General features: G+C 41.5%; 1 protein-coding gene across 1 annotated transcript in view; it reads left to right on the forward strand.

Moving 5' to 3' along the window:
* SLC9A7 (solute carrier family 9 member A7) overlaps positions 1 to 18565 on the forward strand; it is a 154876-nt gene extending 136311 nt beyond the window's left edge. The window contains exons 15-17 of the mRNA XM_065915454.1: positions 3792 to 3874; positions 7751 to 7856; positions 12586 to 18565. Of these exons, the coding sequence (XP_065771526.1) occupies positions 3792 to 3874; positions 7751 to 7856; positions 12586 to 12861 (465 nt within the window). The 3' untranslated portion in view covers positions 12862 to 18565. The remainder of the gene's footprint in view (positions 1 to 3791; positions 3875 to 7750; positions 7857 to 12585) is intronic.
* Positions 18566 to 18816: the final 251 nt, after the last annotated feature.

Below are 18816 nucleotides of genomic sequence, written 5' to 3' on the forward strand. Positions count from 1 at the left end.
TTAGCAGAGGGCCCAGGAAGTTTGTGTGCAGTTTACAGTTTGAGAAGCCCTGGTGGAGGCAGTGTAGAGCGTTTTGTTGTTCAGTCGCTCAGTCGTGTCTGACTCTGCCACCCCATGAACTGCAGCACGCCAGGCTTCCCTGTCCTTCACTGTCGCCCAGAGTTTGCTCAAACTCATGTCCCTTGAGTTGATGATGCCATCCAACCATTTCATCCTCTTGTCATCCCCTTCTCCTCCTGCCCTCAGTCTTACCCATCATCAGGGTCTTTTCCAATGAGTTGGCTCTATACATCAGATGGCCAAAATTGAGTGCTTAATTTCCTGTTTTTAAACCCTTTGTTACCCCTTCTGAGAAATCTTGGCCCCCATCATCATCAACTATGTACTCTAGCTTTGCATTAGTGTGCTATCACTGCTATAACAAATTACCACAAACTCAGTGGTTTAAAACAACACAGTCCTATAGGTTTGTGAGTCAGAAGTCTGGTAAGCTCTACTGGCTTCCCTCCTTCAGGTTTCTCAATGCCAAAATCAAGGTGTCTGTGGGGTTGGGCTCTGGGGGAGAAGCCATCACCAGGCTCATTCAGGTTGCTGGTAGAATTCACTTCCACATACTTGTAGGACTGAGGTCCTGTTTCCTTGCTGGCCATTGGCCAGGAATCAAGCTCAGCTTCTAGAAGTACCCACATTTCCTGACTCTTGGCCTCTCCACCCTCAAAGCCAGCACCAGCAGGGCAAGACCCTGTCATGCTCTGAACCTCTCCTGCCTCTTCCCTCACCACATCTCTCTCACTATCTTGCTGCCGCGCCCCCACCCCGCCCACTTATCAAGGTTCATGTGTTTATACTGGGCCTACCTGGAAAACCTGAAGTCCATTCACAAAGACCCTTTTGTCAAGTAATGTAATACACTCAGGCTCCCGGGATTAGGATGTAGAAATCTTTGAGGGGAAGGGCAGTATTCTACTACCTTTCTGAAAAAAAAGAAAATAAGCTCTTATTATTATTATAGTGACTTTAACATAAAAATATATATCTTTAACCATAAGAACGGAATGAAATATAACTCTTCCCAGAAATCATTATTCATTAATTCTAGAAAAATTATTTCAAAATAGGACCTTTGGCCACTGCCCAGGTCTTTAACCTGCTTTCTTTTTCTTTACCACACACACATAGGTCTGTCTGTCTCCTCCTCTGGAAATGTGCTTCTCAAGTGGCCGGTGTGGGGTCTCATTCCTCTTTGTGTTTGGCAGCAGTCAGCGTGGTGCCTGGCACACAATAGATGCTTAATGAATGCAGGAGAAAAGACACTCATAGTTTTATGCTCAACAATTTGGTGATAAGCAGAGCTGGTAGTATTTGTTTGTTGGTGGGGATGGAGGTTTTGAGGAGGATGTGGTGTGAGAGCAAGTCCCTGCATATTTTAGGATCACCTGCACCCATACCGACCCCTGGCTCAGAGCCCACAGCAAGGGCTCACCAGTTTGTCCATGGTCACCACCCAAATCTTGCTGGGAAACAATTGTTGGCTATCTTCTGGGTCAACTTAAATCTGTCCTGTTCCACACAGATCCTCCCTGATTTCCCCAGAGGCTTTGGGGAAGAATCCAAATTCCTCTTGTCCATAAGCACGCTTCTGGTCCCTTCTCTTGGAATGAGAGGTGTTTAACACCCCTGTTGCAGAACTGCACCTTTTATTTGCCCTGAATTTGTAACCTTTCAGGGTTGATTCTTAGTGTCTTACATTTCTGAAGTCACTTTATCTTATTTGTGGACTGCAGGCCTAGGAAAAATTTGCTTAATTTGCCTTCAGAGAGAAACCTTTCCCTTGCTTTGCTCATTTTCATTGTCCCTCTTGGGGCTTATTTAGCTTCCTTGAGGTGAGATGGCAAGAACTTAAGTGTTACAGGTGATGAGAATGCATTGTGGTTTGACAGTGCAGAGGTTAGGATAACAGAATAGGGGTTTTCCATTTTTATTGTTGTTTTAGTGGGAGAGCAAACAAAACTGACTTTCAGGAACTTGCCTTATGCCTGATGGTTTATAGCATCCTTCCGGAAGATGTTTATCATCTTGCTAGATTTGTCTTTAGTAAGATTCTACAGACAGAGCCAAGAACTTAGAGCCTGTCACTTGATAAATAAGCATTTAATTTCTTTGTAAAACAGTCATCTCTCAAAATGGTCATCTACCACTTTTCCACTCAATCATGTGGTATTATGAGATATCCCTAGAGTTATTGAACTAGCAATTAGTTAGCTGAAGAAATGATCATTATCTGTAAATGGAGACATTCTGTGCCCCCTTTCCCCCACATAACTTATTAAAATGTGAAACAAAATTGGTCTCTAGGGTCTCTCCTTTTTGTTTCCTCATCCACAGAAGGGCCCATTTAACTGAGTCATTTCCATATTGGTTACTGTGTTAAGTCACTTCAGTCATGTCCGACTCTATGCGACCCTATGGACTGTAGCCCACCAGGCTCCTCTGTCCATGGGATTCTCTAGCCAAGAATATTGGAGTGGGTGGGTTGCCATGCCCTTCTCCAGATATAGGTTATTAAATATTCCTCAAATACCATGGGGGACTCTGTTTTAAAAGTCATCTTGGCTGTTGGAAACTTTAAGAATGTAAATAGTGCTTGCTAACTTTTCTGCCTCTACTTGTGTATATCTTACCTTCTCAGAAATTTTTGACTCATCCTTGGCATCTGTTGCTACAGGTAACCCACTGAGATTTAGAACTGTTGATACATACTTGAAATTGTGACTCAATTTTTATTTGGTTGTTGTCCATTGCCCCTTACTTGTAGAGCTGCCTGCCCCTAGAACAGTCAAGAGGAAGATGGTAAAGATGGCTATGTTTCACAAGCAGCCTGTACTTTCTAGAGCTTGTCATCTAGCAACATGTAACCCTAGAAGTGCCCTCAGATTTCTGCCATCAGTCCACTTTTTAATATTAACTGTGCTGCTTATAATACTTGTGCAGAACAGATTTCCTAAACCTTAAAAGAATGTTTGATTTTTGCCAGTTCTTTTGAAAATGAAATGATGGGGATGTTTGAGTTGGAAAGACATGAGAAGAATAGTAAAGGAAGGTACTACTTGGGAGCAGAGAAAATAACAGAAATGCTGGTTCTGGCTCCCTTTGCCCTGCCCATCACCTTTGCCTTCCTAAAGCTGGTAGGGCAAGTTACCGACTGCTTGGAACACAATGCAGTTGCATGGCTGGGTAATGACCACCAAGAACCCTTGATTGGTTTGTTAGGAAACTCAACTGTGTGATTTCTCTAGGCCAGCTGTGGGGGGTGAGGAGCCTGGAAAGTTGGTTTTACAGATGCTTTCTTTGGTATTCTCTAAAAATTAATTTTTATCTGTTAGGATCTAGACTACTTTAGGGTAATTAATCTGCCAGAAGACACTCTGACACTCTGAAAATTACAGTAAAAAATGCCAAAAGAAATTGTGTGCTGCATTGAGTTGATCTAACCCCCAGACATAACCAAGCCTTTTTCTTTGGGGATTGATTGGTCTACCTTTGGATTTATTCAGTTTCTTTTAACACATTTTTGACTGGGGGATTTTTGCAGAAACTAATGTCTATAATGTTAATACATCTCTGACAATAATGTGTTAAAATATTACCTCCTGATATATCTTTGAAATTTTGGTGATACAGGAGGCTTGACTCTGAGCTCAAATCTCTAAAGACTGGTTAAAAGGGAAGCTTTCCTCCTTATTTCAACCTCCTTTCTGCAACTAAATATCTGTCTTCTTGTTTGTTCCTAGGATGGTTCAGATTCTGCCAGAGGAAACCGAACAAAGCAGGAGAGTGCATGGCTATTCAGGCTGTGGTACAGCTTTGACCACAAGTATCCTTTTTAAGGGGCTTCCCTGTATTTGTGAAACACTGATGATGAAATTCTCTTGTTGGGTTGTCAGTGAATGACTTCTGATGAGTAAGGAAAAATGTGTGCTTGCTACAGATGCACCCAATCCTCTCTTGGGACACATGCAATGGTCATTCAATCATGGGCAGTCATAACGAGCATCTCTCTAGCCAAGAGGAACATGCACATCATTAGAGTAGCCAGCCCATAGCCTGGTAGACTCACGTGGCTTTTCAGAGCTTTGTGTCCAAAGGAAATATGCCTATGTAGATAAATTAGTTAAAATTATACTTGAACCATGCTGTGGTCAAGAATGGAAGTGGAAGTTGGCCAGGTAATTCATGTGGGAAGGATTATTCCTATTGGCTGAACCAAATCTGGCCAAGTCTGATCCTGCCTTCATTGGACTACATGCAGGGCAGACTCTATTCTAGTAGATTATCTTGGCCCCAGGTGAGAATTAAAAACCAAAAAGTTATACCTTCATGGTTTCTTAAATTGACATAGTGATCAAAGGGGTAGGTAGCTTATATATGGTCTTTGCAGATTTTGAAAATGTTTAAAATTTTGTATTGACATAAAGGATACATATAGTAAAGTACACAAATCATAAGTGCTCAGTGAGTTATTACAAAATAGGTACAGTCATCTATTTCCAAACAGGTCACAAAACACAAAATTACCAGTTCCTCTCATGCTATTGGGACTTCCCTGTGGCTCAGTGGTAAAGAACTTGCCTGCCAATGCAGGAGACGTGGGTTGGATCCCTGGGTGGGGAAGATCTCCAGGAGAAGGAAAGGGCAACCCATTCCAGTATTCTTGCCTGGAAAATCCCATGGACAGAGGAGCCTGATAGGCTATAGTCCATGGGGTCACAAAGAATTGGACACAACTTAGCAACTAAACAACAATAGCAATGGCAAATCCACAGCTAACATCATACTTAGTGGTGAAAAGCTGAAAGCTTTTCCTCTCAGATCTGGAACAAGGCAAGGGTATGTACTCTTGCCACATCTATTCAACACAGTACTGGTAATTCTAACCAGGGCAGTTAAGCAAGAAAAAGAAATAAAATGCATACAAATCAGAAAGGAAGAAGTAAAATTGTCTCTGCAGATGACATGATCTCATATATAGAAAACCCTAAAGATTCTATCAAGAAACTGTTCAAAGTTTTTAAAGTAAATCATTAAAGTTGCAGGAGATATTATCAGCATACAAAGATCAATTGCATTTCTATATACTAATAATGAACTATTCAAAAAAGAAATTAAGAAAACAATTCCATTACAGTAGCATCAAAAACAATAAAATGCTTAGCAATAAATTTAACCAAGGAGGTAAAGATCTATATACTGAAAATTAAAGAACATTGATGAAAGAAATTGAAGAAGACACAAGTAAATGGAAAGATGCTTGTGTTCATGAATTGGAAGAATTAATATTGTTAAAATGTCTGTACTACCCAAAGCAACCTCAGGTTCAGTACAATCTCTGTCAAAACTGATGGCATTTTTCATTGGAAAACCATCCTAAAATTTGTATGGAGCCACAGAAGACCCTGAATAGCTAAAGCAATTTCGAGGGAAAAGAACAAAGCTGGAGGCATCACACTTCCTGATCTCAAATTACATTACAAAGTTATAGTAATCAAAAAAGTATGGCAATGACATAAAAATAGACACACAGATCAAGGGAACAGAATAAGAAGTCCAGAAATAAACCCTTGCAAGAACAACAGGGCAAGGATACACAATGGGAATAGGGCAGCCTCTTCAATAAATGGTGTTGGGAAAACTGGATATCCACTGTGAAAGAATGAACCTGGACTTCATCTTATACAACTCACAAAAATCAACTTAAAATGATTAAAAGACTTAAATGTAATACCTTAATCCATAAAACTCCTAGATGAAAACAAAGGGGAAAAGCTCCTTGACATTGATCTTGGCACTGATTTTTTTTTTGTCTTTGACATCAAGAGCACAGGCAGCGAAAACAAAAATAAATGTGGACTACATAAAATTAAAAAATTTCTGCACAAGAAGGGAAATCATCAACAAAATGAAAGTTCTAGGATGAAAAAAATTTTTCTGAGCTTAGAATTCTACACCCAAACTATTAATCAAAAATAAAAAAGAACAGTGGCTTTCAAACATGCAAGAATTCAGAAAGTAGGGGTGGAAGAGAGGTTTGATATTTCATTTTTGCCCTTCCAACAGCTTGAATATTTAAAATCTGTCTGTAGATATTTTTCCCCTTTTAAAAAAACCCACTGAAATGCTGTAAAGTGATTGGCCTCCAACTAATAATATTTAAAAAAAAATAAAATAAAAAAATAAAATCAATGGGCATCTGTACTTATCAAATGACTAAATATAATAATTTATACATCAAATAATAGATTTTCAATAAAGAGAACTCCAAAATAAAAAAAAAAAAAAACTTGTTAGAGGGCCTTTTATGTTTGGGAAGAGGCAGCTTGTCTTTGAACTGCCCGAGACAGGAAAGGCAGCCTCCAGCTTCTCTGGGACTCTTGTATTAGTCATTCTGTGATTCCAGCCAATGTCAGCTTCTGAGGTGAAGACACAAAAAAACTGATGGGCCTAAAGGGGCTCTTTCTAGGAATGAGGAGAGCAGGCAAAGAGAGCTTGTTCTGTTTATAAAGAGTCCCAGCAGAGCCCACACAACTTCCTTTGGTGAGTAATTCCCAGCCGGAAGTTTACCCCAGGGTCGCCCTTCCATCTCCTCTGGTAGAGCATTATTTTTTCTCTCATGCTGCTCTGAATGAAGACAGGAATTGCTGGTGCTCGGAGCAGTCATGCTCTTGAATACAGCTGTGACTCCTCATCTGCCTTTAAAGTCTCTTGGCCATTCCTGTATCTGAAGTGATCCTGTTGGTCTCTACCTTTTCCCATTGCTTACACTGGGGATATCAGAAATGGTCCCACTTCCATCATAAAGTGATACACACTCCACAGTGCTTCCAACACAGGACTGTGCATTTGGCAGCACACATATCCATAGATTGGTAAACCCTGAGCCAATCTCCACAGAACAGTTGACCTTTGTGTTAGAGCAGGGGGCTCAATCGAGGACAAATTTTCTCCTCGGGAGACATTGGGCAATGTCAGGAGACATTTTTGTAGTTATACCTGAGGGAGGGGTTGGGGGTGCTCCTGGCATCTAGTGAGTAGAGGCCAGAGATGCTGCTGGTCATCCTGCAGTGCAGGACAGTCTCCATAGCAAAGGTGATCTGGCCCATGATGACAGTAATACCAAGGTGGAGAAACTGTTGAGAGAGTCTGGGAGAGAGGCAGCAGGTAGAAGGAAGAATAGTCCAGTATGGGAAGGTGGGAGATTGAGGTCTGAGTGACCTTCATGAAGCCATTTTGTCTTGTCCTCTAAGTTCCTGTCCACCTCGAACATTTCCACTGTGTGATCTCTGAGCAAAGGGGACCCAGGTGCTATAACATCTCCATTCCAGCTACACGATTTCCTGTTTCCAAAACATGAGCTGGTTGTGTGTCAAAAGCTGGAAGGTTGATCAAAACCAAAATTCTCATTCACCATAACAGAGAAGAGAGAAAGGTATTTTAATCAAGCATTCTTTTTAACTGAAAATGGGGAACTGGCAACGTGAAAGTTAACCGTTAACACTTAAGGGTGATGGGGTATAGCTTATTCTTGGATTCAGATGTTTGCAGACTACAAGTACCATACTTTCTGTATTGTACTGGTAAAATGGGGGGAAGAGGGATAGAATACCAGATGATTTATTCCTTGGGATTTCTGAACACATTTTGCTGGGTGTGTGTTCTCTTTACAGCCAGTTTTCCTTGATTGTCTTTTTAAAAGTTACTTGAAGCCCATCCTCACGCACAGTGGCCCCCCATTAACCACCACTCTTCCAGCCTGGTGTGGCTTGCTTGCTCAATGTCTAACCAGTCCCCAGGTATATGAGGTAAGTACAGCATGGCCGAGTTGCCATGGTAATACTGCAGCTCTGCCATGGCCTTTGCTTTCAGTTGCCACCAAACATGGCAGAGAACGGCATCAATGTCTCCTTCACCAAAGACAGTTGAGCCTTCCAGCTTCCCCAGCCCCTCCTCATATAAAAATGAAATTCCTGTGCCACCTCTGATAAACTGCTTTTAAATTACAAAAAAAAAAAAAATATGGATCGGATGCCGAGAGCACCATTTCCCTGTGGTTTTGTAAAGTGATTTTTAATGCTTGTGGTGAGTTTTTAATGGAATATGAGCCTAGATAATAATGCTAATTATCTTTTATGTTGGAAGGATACAGACCAATAGATTGAAAAGTTAGTTTTATGATTTACCACCCCATTTTATTTAATAAATCTTTTATTTGAGTGTGGAATACTTTGCTCAGTCTGGACCTCTGTGTAAAGTGACAGCGTGGGTCATTTGGATGTGTTCTGTCTTCAGAAACAAAGGGCAGTGACTTGATGTCCTGATCTCTTCTGCTGAAGAAGCTCTGACTGATCACACTGATTTTGTTTCACTGGGCTTCCTTGTGTCTTGGCCTTCCAACTCTAGTGTCTTTTAAGCAATTTCTAAAGCCTTCATTCTTTCTTAGTTTTTACAAGGGTCAGTTTTCATGTCTCTATAATATAAATATAACTCACCTATATATTAATATAAATATATAATTTATATATTTATAAATTAAATTTATATATATCATAAATTTATATAAATAATATATAAATATTTATATAAATATTTATATAAATTTATATAAAATTATAAAAATATATAAATAAAATATATAAATATATATATATAAATTATATATATATATATAATATAAATATAAATAAAATAGCTCACCCACTATTAAAACTTTATATACATCTTATCTAATTGGAAACTTACCAGCTATTGCCTCGCACCTCAGAGTAAACTCCATATACTTCCAGGCACTTAAATTGAAAGTGCTCCCCTCACCACTTCAAGATTCTGCCCAAGGTTTGCTTCCTGGGGTCATGTTTAGGCTGTGGACTCCCCACAGCCAACCCAAGATGAGGTGACTTGCTCTGCAGGCTAGAACCACCCTCCATACTGCCTCTACTGCATGGAGCTGGGGTCCTGACTGGGGTCTCAGCTCTGGACATAGAGAGGCCTGCTGCTGAGAAAGTGAGAGCAGAAAGTCTTTGGAATTTTAACTCAGGAAGTCAGAGGTGACAGAGTGGAGTGGAGTACTGGCTGAGGGCCTCAGATGAGCCATTCTCTTGACCGTTTGACACACTGTTGGGTAGCCCTCCCCCATCACCTGTAGGACATTTTATACTTCACCAGGGTTCTTTGGGAGATATGGATGGTGTTCATTATTTCTTATTTGCCCTTACTCTAAACAAAATTTAGGTTTGAGAACCGCCTAGAAACAGTGTTCTTCCACTTAATGAAAATGTGCATGTGTGGTAAGTTGCTTCAGCTGTGTCCAACTATTTGTGACCCCATGGACTGTAGCCCACCAGGCTCACCAGAATCCCACCAGAATACCATGGACTCTCCAGGCAAGAATACTGGAGTGGGTTGCCATACTCGCCTCCAGGGGATCTTCCTGACCCAGGGATTGAACCCATGTCTCTTTCATCTCCTGCGTTGGCAAGTAGGTTCTTTACCACTAGCACCACCTGTGACTATTTAAATGCACACATTCCCACAACACTCTTGCTTGCAGGTGTCTGCAGGGTTATTTCATCACATTTCCAGAGCAGCCCTCACTGGAAACCCAAACCTCAGCTGAACAAAAGTTTGTTGATCGTGTCGTCTGGAATTAGAGGGGGTGGGATGGTTTTATCATCTGCATAGAACATTCCTTAAGCATCAATCTGGAAATCCTTCTCCACTGGGTTTTACTGCATCCCTGTTTCTGAGTGACCATTCCCAGGGTACTGTTTGTCTGGGCTTGTGGGTTTCATTGTGGAATGGGTCACCATCCAGTCTTGTTTCCTTCTGTCTGTGAACTTTGGCCCTGCTTCCCACTGTGAGGGGTCAGAGTGGGCCGTCCCGGGGCTCCCATTGAGGAACTCCGTGCTGCTGAGGGGGTGGCTTGGCTCCATTTGCGGAATTCCCTGTGCACGCAGTTATTCTGTCTATATTCCTCTCTGTCCACACATGACTCCAAACCTCAAAACAGCAAATATGTGCCGGGAGAGTCTCCTCCTGAACACTGGGAGCTAAGGAGGCCTGGGAGAGAGATTTTGACAGAGATAAACAAAAACATTACTTAGCATGTGGATGAATGGGAGACATGGAGCGTGCTAAAAGCAAGGAACATGATGCCATATGTTGTTAAGAAAACCATCACAGAGCAGATGGGGTTTCTGGATTTTCTGAACAACTAATGGAGATGGGGGAATGGGGCATGTTAGAGTGAGTTTTAGAATTATACTCTGCCTGACTAGAGGATTTTTATTGAACTGTACATTTGTACCCTGCCTCATTCCAGTGAGGATTGGAGGCAGAAGGCAAGAGGACTCGTGTGCTTGCCTGTTAAAAGCTCTGGTTAAGTGGAGTGATGCTGTGGAGAGTGGAAAACCCAATGTCAGTAAGAATGCAGAAAACAAGCATGTGCTTGTCACCAGTACATGCCCAGAGATGGGCCAGGATAGGAGAGATGAGGTAGGCAGAACCCAAGGGTCTTCCCTGGGCCAGTGCATTTAACAGGCATCTCCTATGAGGTCCTGGTGGCTCAGATGGTAAAGAATCTGCTTGCAATGCAGGAGATGTGGGTTCAATCCCTGGGTTGGGAAGATACCCTGGAGAAGAGAATGGCAACCAACTCCAGTATTCTTGCCTGGAGAATCCCATGGATGGAGGAACCTGGTGGACTATAGTCCATTGAGTCACAGAGTGACATGTTCAGTTGTGTCCAACTCTTTGTGTCCCCGTGGACTGTAGCCTGCCAGACTCCTCTGTCCATGAAATTTTACAGGCAAGAATACTGGAGTGGGTAGCCATTCCCATCTCCAGGTGATCTTCCCAACTCAGGGATCGGACCCAGGTCTCCTGCATTGCAGGCAAATTCTTTACCTCTTAGCCACCAGGGAATCTATCGAGTCACAGAGAGTCAGACACAACTGAGTGACGAACACTTTTCACTTTCCTTTGAGGTCAGCAGCTCAAGGGAAGGGTACCAAGAAGAGGAGGGAGGTCAGTACTGTTTGGTCGTTACTCACATAGATGAGGATCCCAGGTCTGAACATGGGAGTGTGACTGAACCTCTGACTGAGTGGGGACCACGTGGCTGTCAGGGAGGCAGATTTGGCATCCTGCACCAAGGAGACCCTCTCAGGTAGAGGCCAAAGGATTTCTGATGTGCTTTGAAGGTAGGTCAGAAATAGGAAAGAAAGAACCATTTACCTGAGCAGCTTGGAACCATGTGTTTGCCATTTAAGGAAGATGTTCCCAGTATTTGACAGCCTTGCAGGGGGGTTGGGGGCAGTGCAGGGAGTGAACCACTCCTCACTTTGCTTGTAAAACCATCCAGAGGTTGAAAGGTTGTATCTGACCCCATGCAGCTTCCTGACGCTCTCCCTGTAGTCTTGTAGTTTCAAGTGGCTGCTACTTGGCTAATTTAGCCTGCTTTACTCAACTTTGTCTGTTCTGTTACCACCACTGCTTAGCATGAGATGCCTGCCAGTCCTGTTCCCCAACGGGGTAATTTTTCACATCTTTTTTGTGGGGAGAACCCGTCTAGTGGCAGCATAAATCCTAACTCTGTTTCCAAGCAGCTGGACAACCTCAGGCAGATCCCATGGGGTCTCTCCAATTTTCTTCTCTGTGACCTGAGTGTGTGCGCCCTTCACAGGGAAGGGGCAGGGATCAAATGAGAGCTTCTGTGACATTTGTGACAGGCGGACAATAGATGCTCGAGAAAACGTCCCCTCCCTCTCAGTTCCTCACTTCATCTACCTGAGGGCTTCCTTCCCATTAGGATGTTTCTGTGGGGATGGGAAGGAAATTCTAATTATGGCTCAACCTCTTCCTCAATTGCTTAGTAGGACAAAGAGCAATTCAGATGTAAACCAGATGGGTTTAGGATGGTTTGTGTAGAGCAGGAGCTCACCCCACCTCCCAGAATACTTTTCCAGAAAAGAGAAGGCCCAAAATCTAATTTGCAGGTTCACCCGAGGACCTTACCCATTCGTTTCTTGTTGGGTTGAAAGTGAAAGTGTTGGTCACTTAGTCATGTCTGACTCTTTTACGACCCCATGGACTATAGCCTACCAGGCTCCTCTGTCCATGTGATTCTCCAGGCAAGAATGCTGGAGTGAGTTGCCATTCCCTTCTCCAGGGGATTTTCCCAACCCAGGGATCAAACTCACATCTCCTGCATTGCAGAATTCTTCACCACTGAGCCACAAGAGAGGCTGAAAATCCAGGTTAATCACCCTTTCTTCCTTTTTACTTTTTGTCTCTATGCTATCAGGCATTTAAAATCAGAACTGCTCACTGGTCTTCAAAGTCCTGGTTCAGCAATAGTCTTACATGGACTAGCACTCCAGAGTTTACACCCAGTTATCACACTAGAGGCTCAAGGCAGGCCAATTTTATGATCCCCATTTTCAGATTAAGGAGTTGGGGCTGGCTTTGACCCGGGAAGATATTGGTCTCCCATTTGTGGTTGATGATGTTGCTGTTGTTTGCTGCACTTTTCAGAACCAAGAGCCACTGAGAGAGGAAGACTCTGATTTCATCCTGACCGAGGGCGACCTCACCTTGACCTTCGGGGATAGCGCAGTGACTGCGAATGGCTCCTCAGGGTCCCACACGGCCTCCATGAGCCTCGAGGGTGGTCGGAGAATGAAGAGCAGCTCTGAGGAGATGCTGGAACGAGACCTGGGAATGGGAGACCAAAAGGTTTCCAGCCGAGGCACCCGCCTGGTGTTCCCCCTGGAGGATAATGTGCGCCTTCCCGCCCAGAGCCCTGAGTGATGGGGTTGGTGAGGACCCACTGGCGGGGTGAGGATGGCTGCAAGCCCCAGCATTGTTGAGGTGGGGCCTTGACTAAATGGAACTAACACTTCTGTTTTATTGGGGTCTAAAAGATATCTTAACATTTAAAATTTCAGCCAAGATGCAGCTGATGGGGTGAAAGTGTCTCTAAATCAAGGCAAATGCAGACCTATTCCCACTTTTTTCACATTGTAGTGCGCTGTTCAGAGTTAAACAAATAGCATGCTTTAACGCTGTCTTCATTCATTCACCTGCAGATCTGAATAAGGTGTGGCAGGTGCTGGGGGTTCCTCCCAGGAGAGGCTTCATATCCAGACACAGCAGTGTAGGTTTCATTGGCTGTAAGCATACAAAGGGAGAACAGGCTAAGATTGTGAAGGATGACAGTTGCTATTGGACCTCCAAGGACTGTGAGCAACTGATGTTAAATGGACAGAAAACATGAGAAATCAATTTGACTGGAGGCTCCAGCAACGAGGTTGTGTGACTGCACCCTCCTATCAGGATTCCTGCCCCTTTTTGACTCCCTGTGTTTCTTTTAGACTGAAGACTGGAAAATATGTCCATGAACATTTCAACATGGAGGAATGAATTCCAATTCCTTCTCTGGAAATCTCCATAAGGAAGAAGTTACTGGAATGTTTGAAACCAAAGGCAAAATAGTGTTATACTATTGTTTTTAACTAATCTGAGGACAGGAGAAACTGTTTAGAAACTGATGGTGATATCACTGCAAAAACTATAAGTTCTCAAGGTATTCCATATGAGCTGACTGCCTGGGAAATAATGAATAGGATTGGGTTCTACTGTGACTTTAAGAAATAACACCATAATTTGTGGAATGCAGTCTTATCTATAAAAGAGAAAGCAGCAAGAAGCCTCAGAGGCAACAGGCTAGTATTCAGAGGGAAGAAATCTCACTGCAAAGAAATTAACTGCAAAGAAAATACAAGACAGTATTCTAATGACTGAGTAGAATTCCAAATTTTGAATTCATAAATGCATGAGATTTCAGTGGCCACATGAGGAATCAGAGGTGAGTCAATGAAAAGTTAAGCATTATTCAACCTGGTGGAAGGTTGGAAGGTTCTGTTGACTATAGTAGACAGCTTGAGAGTCTGGATATCTTGATATTGAATGCCATGTAGAGAAGGGCCATTTTCATGGTATCTGGGGAGCCTTGTACCAACTTAATGTGTAATTGTGGTTTAAAATTTAGGTTTTTATCAAGAGTTTGGGTTCTTTATGGATGAGCTATTTCACCTGCCCATACCTGTAGTAGTGAAATACTGAGAGAACTCTTAGAAACTAGGCTAGCAATTCTTCCTATGCTTCAGTGATAGCCTATTTGAAAACCCAATTTCTAAAAAAAATGCTTTCATAAAATGTAATTTTTCTTATTATGTCAGACAAAATAGTGGCCCAGTTCAGTCTAGGACACTCATAATGAAATCAATCATTTAATCTTTTTAGCTGACATAATTTTTAAATAAGACATTGCTTGACACTTTGTTTTTGAATTGATAAATTGTGCAAACCAGGAAAAATTTGTTATTAGGCTGAGTCATATGAAATTGCTGATTTTCAATCATTTAAGAAAACAGAAATGGCAGTTTCATATGATTCAACATAATATAAATGAATCATTTTTATTCCCTTCTTTCCTTTATATCTAAAGTCCATTTTGATTTTATGGTCCTCCATGGACTTTGTCCTCTCCACTGCAAACATTTTATTCTAACCTGCTTAAATATAAATAAACAGAGATTTGCTGAGACCAAAGCTTAGCTAGATTTGTAGTTATTTGGTTAGATTTTTCATTCAGTGAATCATTAAGTCACTGACCTGTGGTCCTAATTTTTGTTCGCAAGATGTGGAGATTAATCCTGACTTTACCAGGGGTCCTGGGAAGTGAGTTCACTTATCAAAAAACTTCCACCTCTCAGAAGTATCCTGCCTGTGCTGAGTGACAAAAAAGTAATGTGCCACAAAGGCCGAAACCTCTTCACTCAAGGCCGAGTATTTGCTGCCAGTCTGGCAGAAATCAGATCAAAACTGCTAAGTAATGGTGCAGCCATCTAAAGAAAGATCCCCCGAGAGAGTAATCCCAAGTCATCATAGAAACATGTTTGTTCTGGGTTGAGGGGTGGCATTTCAGTAGTCAAAAGCTCTAGAGCACAGGTTCTCATGCCTGGCTGCACATTAAGATTACTTGGCCAGTTTTTACAAATACTGAAGCCAGAGCCCTACCCTCAGAGATTCAGATTCAGTAGGTTGGTGCCTGGCTGTCATGTTTTGTTGTGGATCCTCAAGGATTCTAATGTGAAGCTAGGGTTGAGAGCCTCTAGTCTAGAACTTGCAGTGAACCCTATTTGGAACCTTAAAGAAATGGTCTAGCAAAGAACATTTTAAATTGTTATGTTAGTCATGTGGAACAAACAGGGTTGATCAGCAATACAGAGATTGTAGTTGTGAGAGTTTCATACTAATAATCTTTGCAGAAGTCAGGAACATATTTTGTAAAGTACAACTGAAAAGGTCACTTTTGAAAATCTTAGAGCATGAGAGGGAGAGATGGGTGACTTGAGTGTATGTATGGGGGGTTAAAAATTGTCATCTTTGCTCCCATTTGTTGGGGGGAAAGGGGATTTTGTCTTAACTGGACTGCTGACTAGTCAAATGTGACAGTTTCTGAGATGCTATCTTTGCAGTTTAACTTGATATTATATTAATAGTCCCTTTCACAGTCAAGTGAACTTTATCTTCACATTTTGCTTGTACTCATGCCTGCATCCACACTGGACTCCTCGAAATAAGAATGGGCCCATTCATTGCCAGAGCAGGGTAACCATATTACTTGGAAAGTTGTGATCAATCTGCTGTCTCATGTGGCAGTGGTGTCAGTAGCAGGTAATTAAGGAGATGCAAACTTTTGTATAGCACCAACAGAGGAAAGAAAAAACCACCTGCAATTCCTTTTTATACTGTTTTTGAGGACAAGGAGAATTGAACTAAAGAAGGAAATTTGGAATTTAAAGAAGGCTGTATTTCTTCCTAGGAAACAGGCATAAGAAGGGCATATATGATTAAATGGACTCTGGCCATCAGGATACTTATTGGAGTGACCAGACAAACAAGCATTGATGCCCTACAGCCAAAAATCACACTGTGACATCAAATGTTTCATCAAGTAAACAGCAAGGAGCTCTTTAGGCTGTGTTCTCTAGACCTAAAAATGTCCTCCATGGTTCAGTCAACAAATATCTCTGTATAAACCTGAAAAAATGTTCTCTCAGCTATCCATGAACATTTCAGTCTAGGGCAAACAAGTAATATTTGTTTCAAAAACAGACGTCTGTTTCACGCACACATGCCCAAGCCCCATCATAGCTCCCCCTTTCTTTGTCCGCGGAAGTTAATGTTTTCATGTCAGCTGTCTAATGTGAACAAAATGATTTCTAAATCTAGAAACACTGCTGATGCACTTAGGTGAAATTGCTGGCAGGGCAAACAAGCAACTCATTGCGGGGGAAGTCATCCTTTTGGAAACCTACCTTGGTACCCATTGTGAGCTCTAGGAGGTGGATCAGAAAGCCGATTTTCCCATCTGCTATAAAATGGAACCTGGTCTGAGGGCATCAGGAAAGTCAGCTTGCTGATTCAGTAACTATATGACTTCTTATTCTGCTTCACAAATGGGGCACTTGACAGGTTTCATGCTTGCTTTTTGATGTTGCTTCTGTAGATGAGTTAGTGAAGGAGCTAGTCTGTCAAATACTATCATTGAATTCTGATCCCTTCTGTGTTTTTAACTGAGAATCTGACTCACCAGTGTCAACTGCTGCATTCTGATACAGGTACAATAAATTGAGGGCATTTCGTGATCAAGACTTAGAGTTTAGAAGCAACCCACCTGAATGCTGCTTTCACCATGTGGATACCTGAAAAGACCTCTCCTCTCTCTAAAACCTAATAAGAATAGTCTACAGAGAAGTATTCTGGAAACCAATGGTAGTGTCTAATGAGGAAAAGCAAGTAGGCTCTTTGACAATCCTTTCAAAACAAGACCTAGAAATAAACCATTTTTCTTCCAGTTCCGCGTTTCATGAGCAGAGTTTCTATAAATTAACAAACCCATCTTGTCAACCAGTGCTAACACAAGTTGTAAAGAGCAAAACCAAAGTTTTTGATGTTTTATTTTTGTAAGCAGGTTATACTCTAATCACAGCCCACATGACACACACAGGCAGCCAGTTTTCTGCTACATGAGCCTTGGAGAAAACGACAAGGAGGGCTGCCTGTTCTGCTGCCCTTTGAAAAGGTCTGCAACAGACACAAGAGCACTTAGGAGAGGTCACTTTCTTACCCTGATGGCCACCTTTTCGAAAGGCTTCACAGAACTGCCAAATGTCATAGTCAGCTCGACTCTTGGCCAGTGGAAAATTATCTGGGTGGGCCTGTATGTGTTGGAGGAACTCAGATGGAAAAGGACTTGGAAACATCATGAAGAACTCTACATTTGCTGTCTAAAGCACTTCAAACAAGTTAAGATCCCAGTGTCAGTGGGTGAGTGTCTTAACTGCATGGACATTTGGGGGTCGACTTTAGTTGTGGTATTCCAACTGTGAGCTTTGGAGAAGCAATGGGGTGGTTTTTCAGTCATGTGGGTATTAAGTCTATGGGTTTGGAATCTGTCACTGAAATCACTCATTCAGAAGTATGACTTCATAGTAGGGTCACTTAGGTTTGTTTTTAAAGAAAATACATCTGGTATTTCTTACTTAGGAAGTTTTACTATGTCCATTAAAATGATTAAATGGGGAGGCCACCAAGATTCATTTAATAGCTGAAAAGCAGTTTTTTAAATAGACTAGGATGAATTTAATTGGGGCTGATGTGACCTTCACGGGAATTTTTTATAGAGAGCCTCCATACTGTAATTGGGGAAATTTTTGTCTTTTACTTCCATTCAATAGTAGCAAACTGGTGGTTTTATAAAATTAACAGTGTGTTATATAAACATGTTATATAAAATAATATTAAAACATGTCTAACTGTGAAAATGTGAAGATTTGGAGTTATCTGCAACCTTTATGTGCAATAAAGAAAACTGGAGTTAGGCCCCCAATGTGTTCCTTCTCCCTAGCATTTTACTTACTGTTTGCCTTTGTGTATATGTTTAGATTGATATTATAAAGCTAGCTACATGTTTTCCTCCCATTTACTGATATTTAACACATTTTTCTCAAAGCCTTTTTCTTTTCTTTCCTTTTTTTTTTTTAACAAAAATCAAAATAAAAAGATTAACTGGCTGAGCTCATCTTGTTTCATACTTTTAAAAGTATTGTCCATTAGTAGAAGAATGCAGTCTGGGCCTGTTCTTAGTCTGTTTCTTTCCCACACAGAGAGGTTCTGTTCTGGGTGAAAACTATTCCTCTCCAACTTCATTTAAAACAGAGATGGACAAATTACAGTGACCCCTGGATCAAATCCAGTCTACTGCTTGCTTTTTTTTCTTTTTTTTTTTTTTTTAACTGCTTGCTTTTGTAAATAAAGTTTTATTGGCATACACTCTACTCACTCATTTTGTCTGTAACTGCTTTCACGCAGAGCTGAGTTGTAAGGGCACTGAACAACTAGCGCTCATAAAGCCTGAACTATTTACTATCAGAGTCTTCTCAGAAAAGGCTTTTCCTGACCGCTAATTTAGATGCTTGAAAAATTTTTAAAGATTGGATCTAAAAAATCACAGCAACACTTTTAGACTTTAAAAATATGCCTTTGAGTTAAACACTTGAAACCTGTGACTTCTCCTAGCCTGCAAAAATCTTTAACAGTCTTTGAGTGTTGGTGAATTGCTAAGATTATTGAGCTTCCTACAGTTTCTCTCATAGTCCTTGTATTCCTCTATATGTAGACTAACTGCTCCCTAAA

This window comes from Muntiacus reevesi, chromosome X (genome assembly GCF_963930625.1).
Source record: "Muntiacus reevesi chromosome X, mMunRee1.1, whole genome shotgun sequence".
Lineage (NCBI taxonomy): Eukaryota > Metazoa > Chordata > Mammalia > Artiodactyla > Cervidae > Muntiacus > Muntiacus reevesi.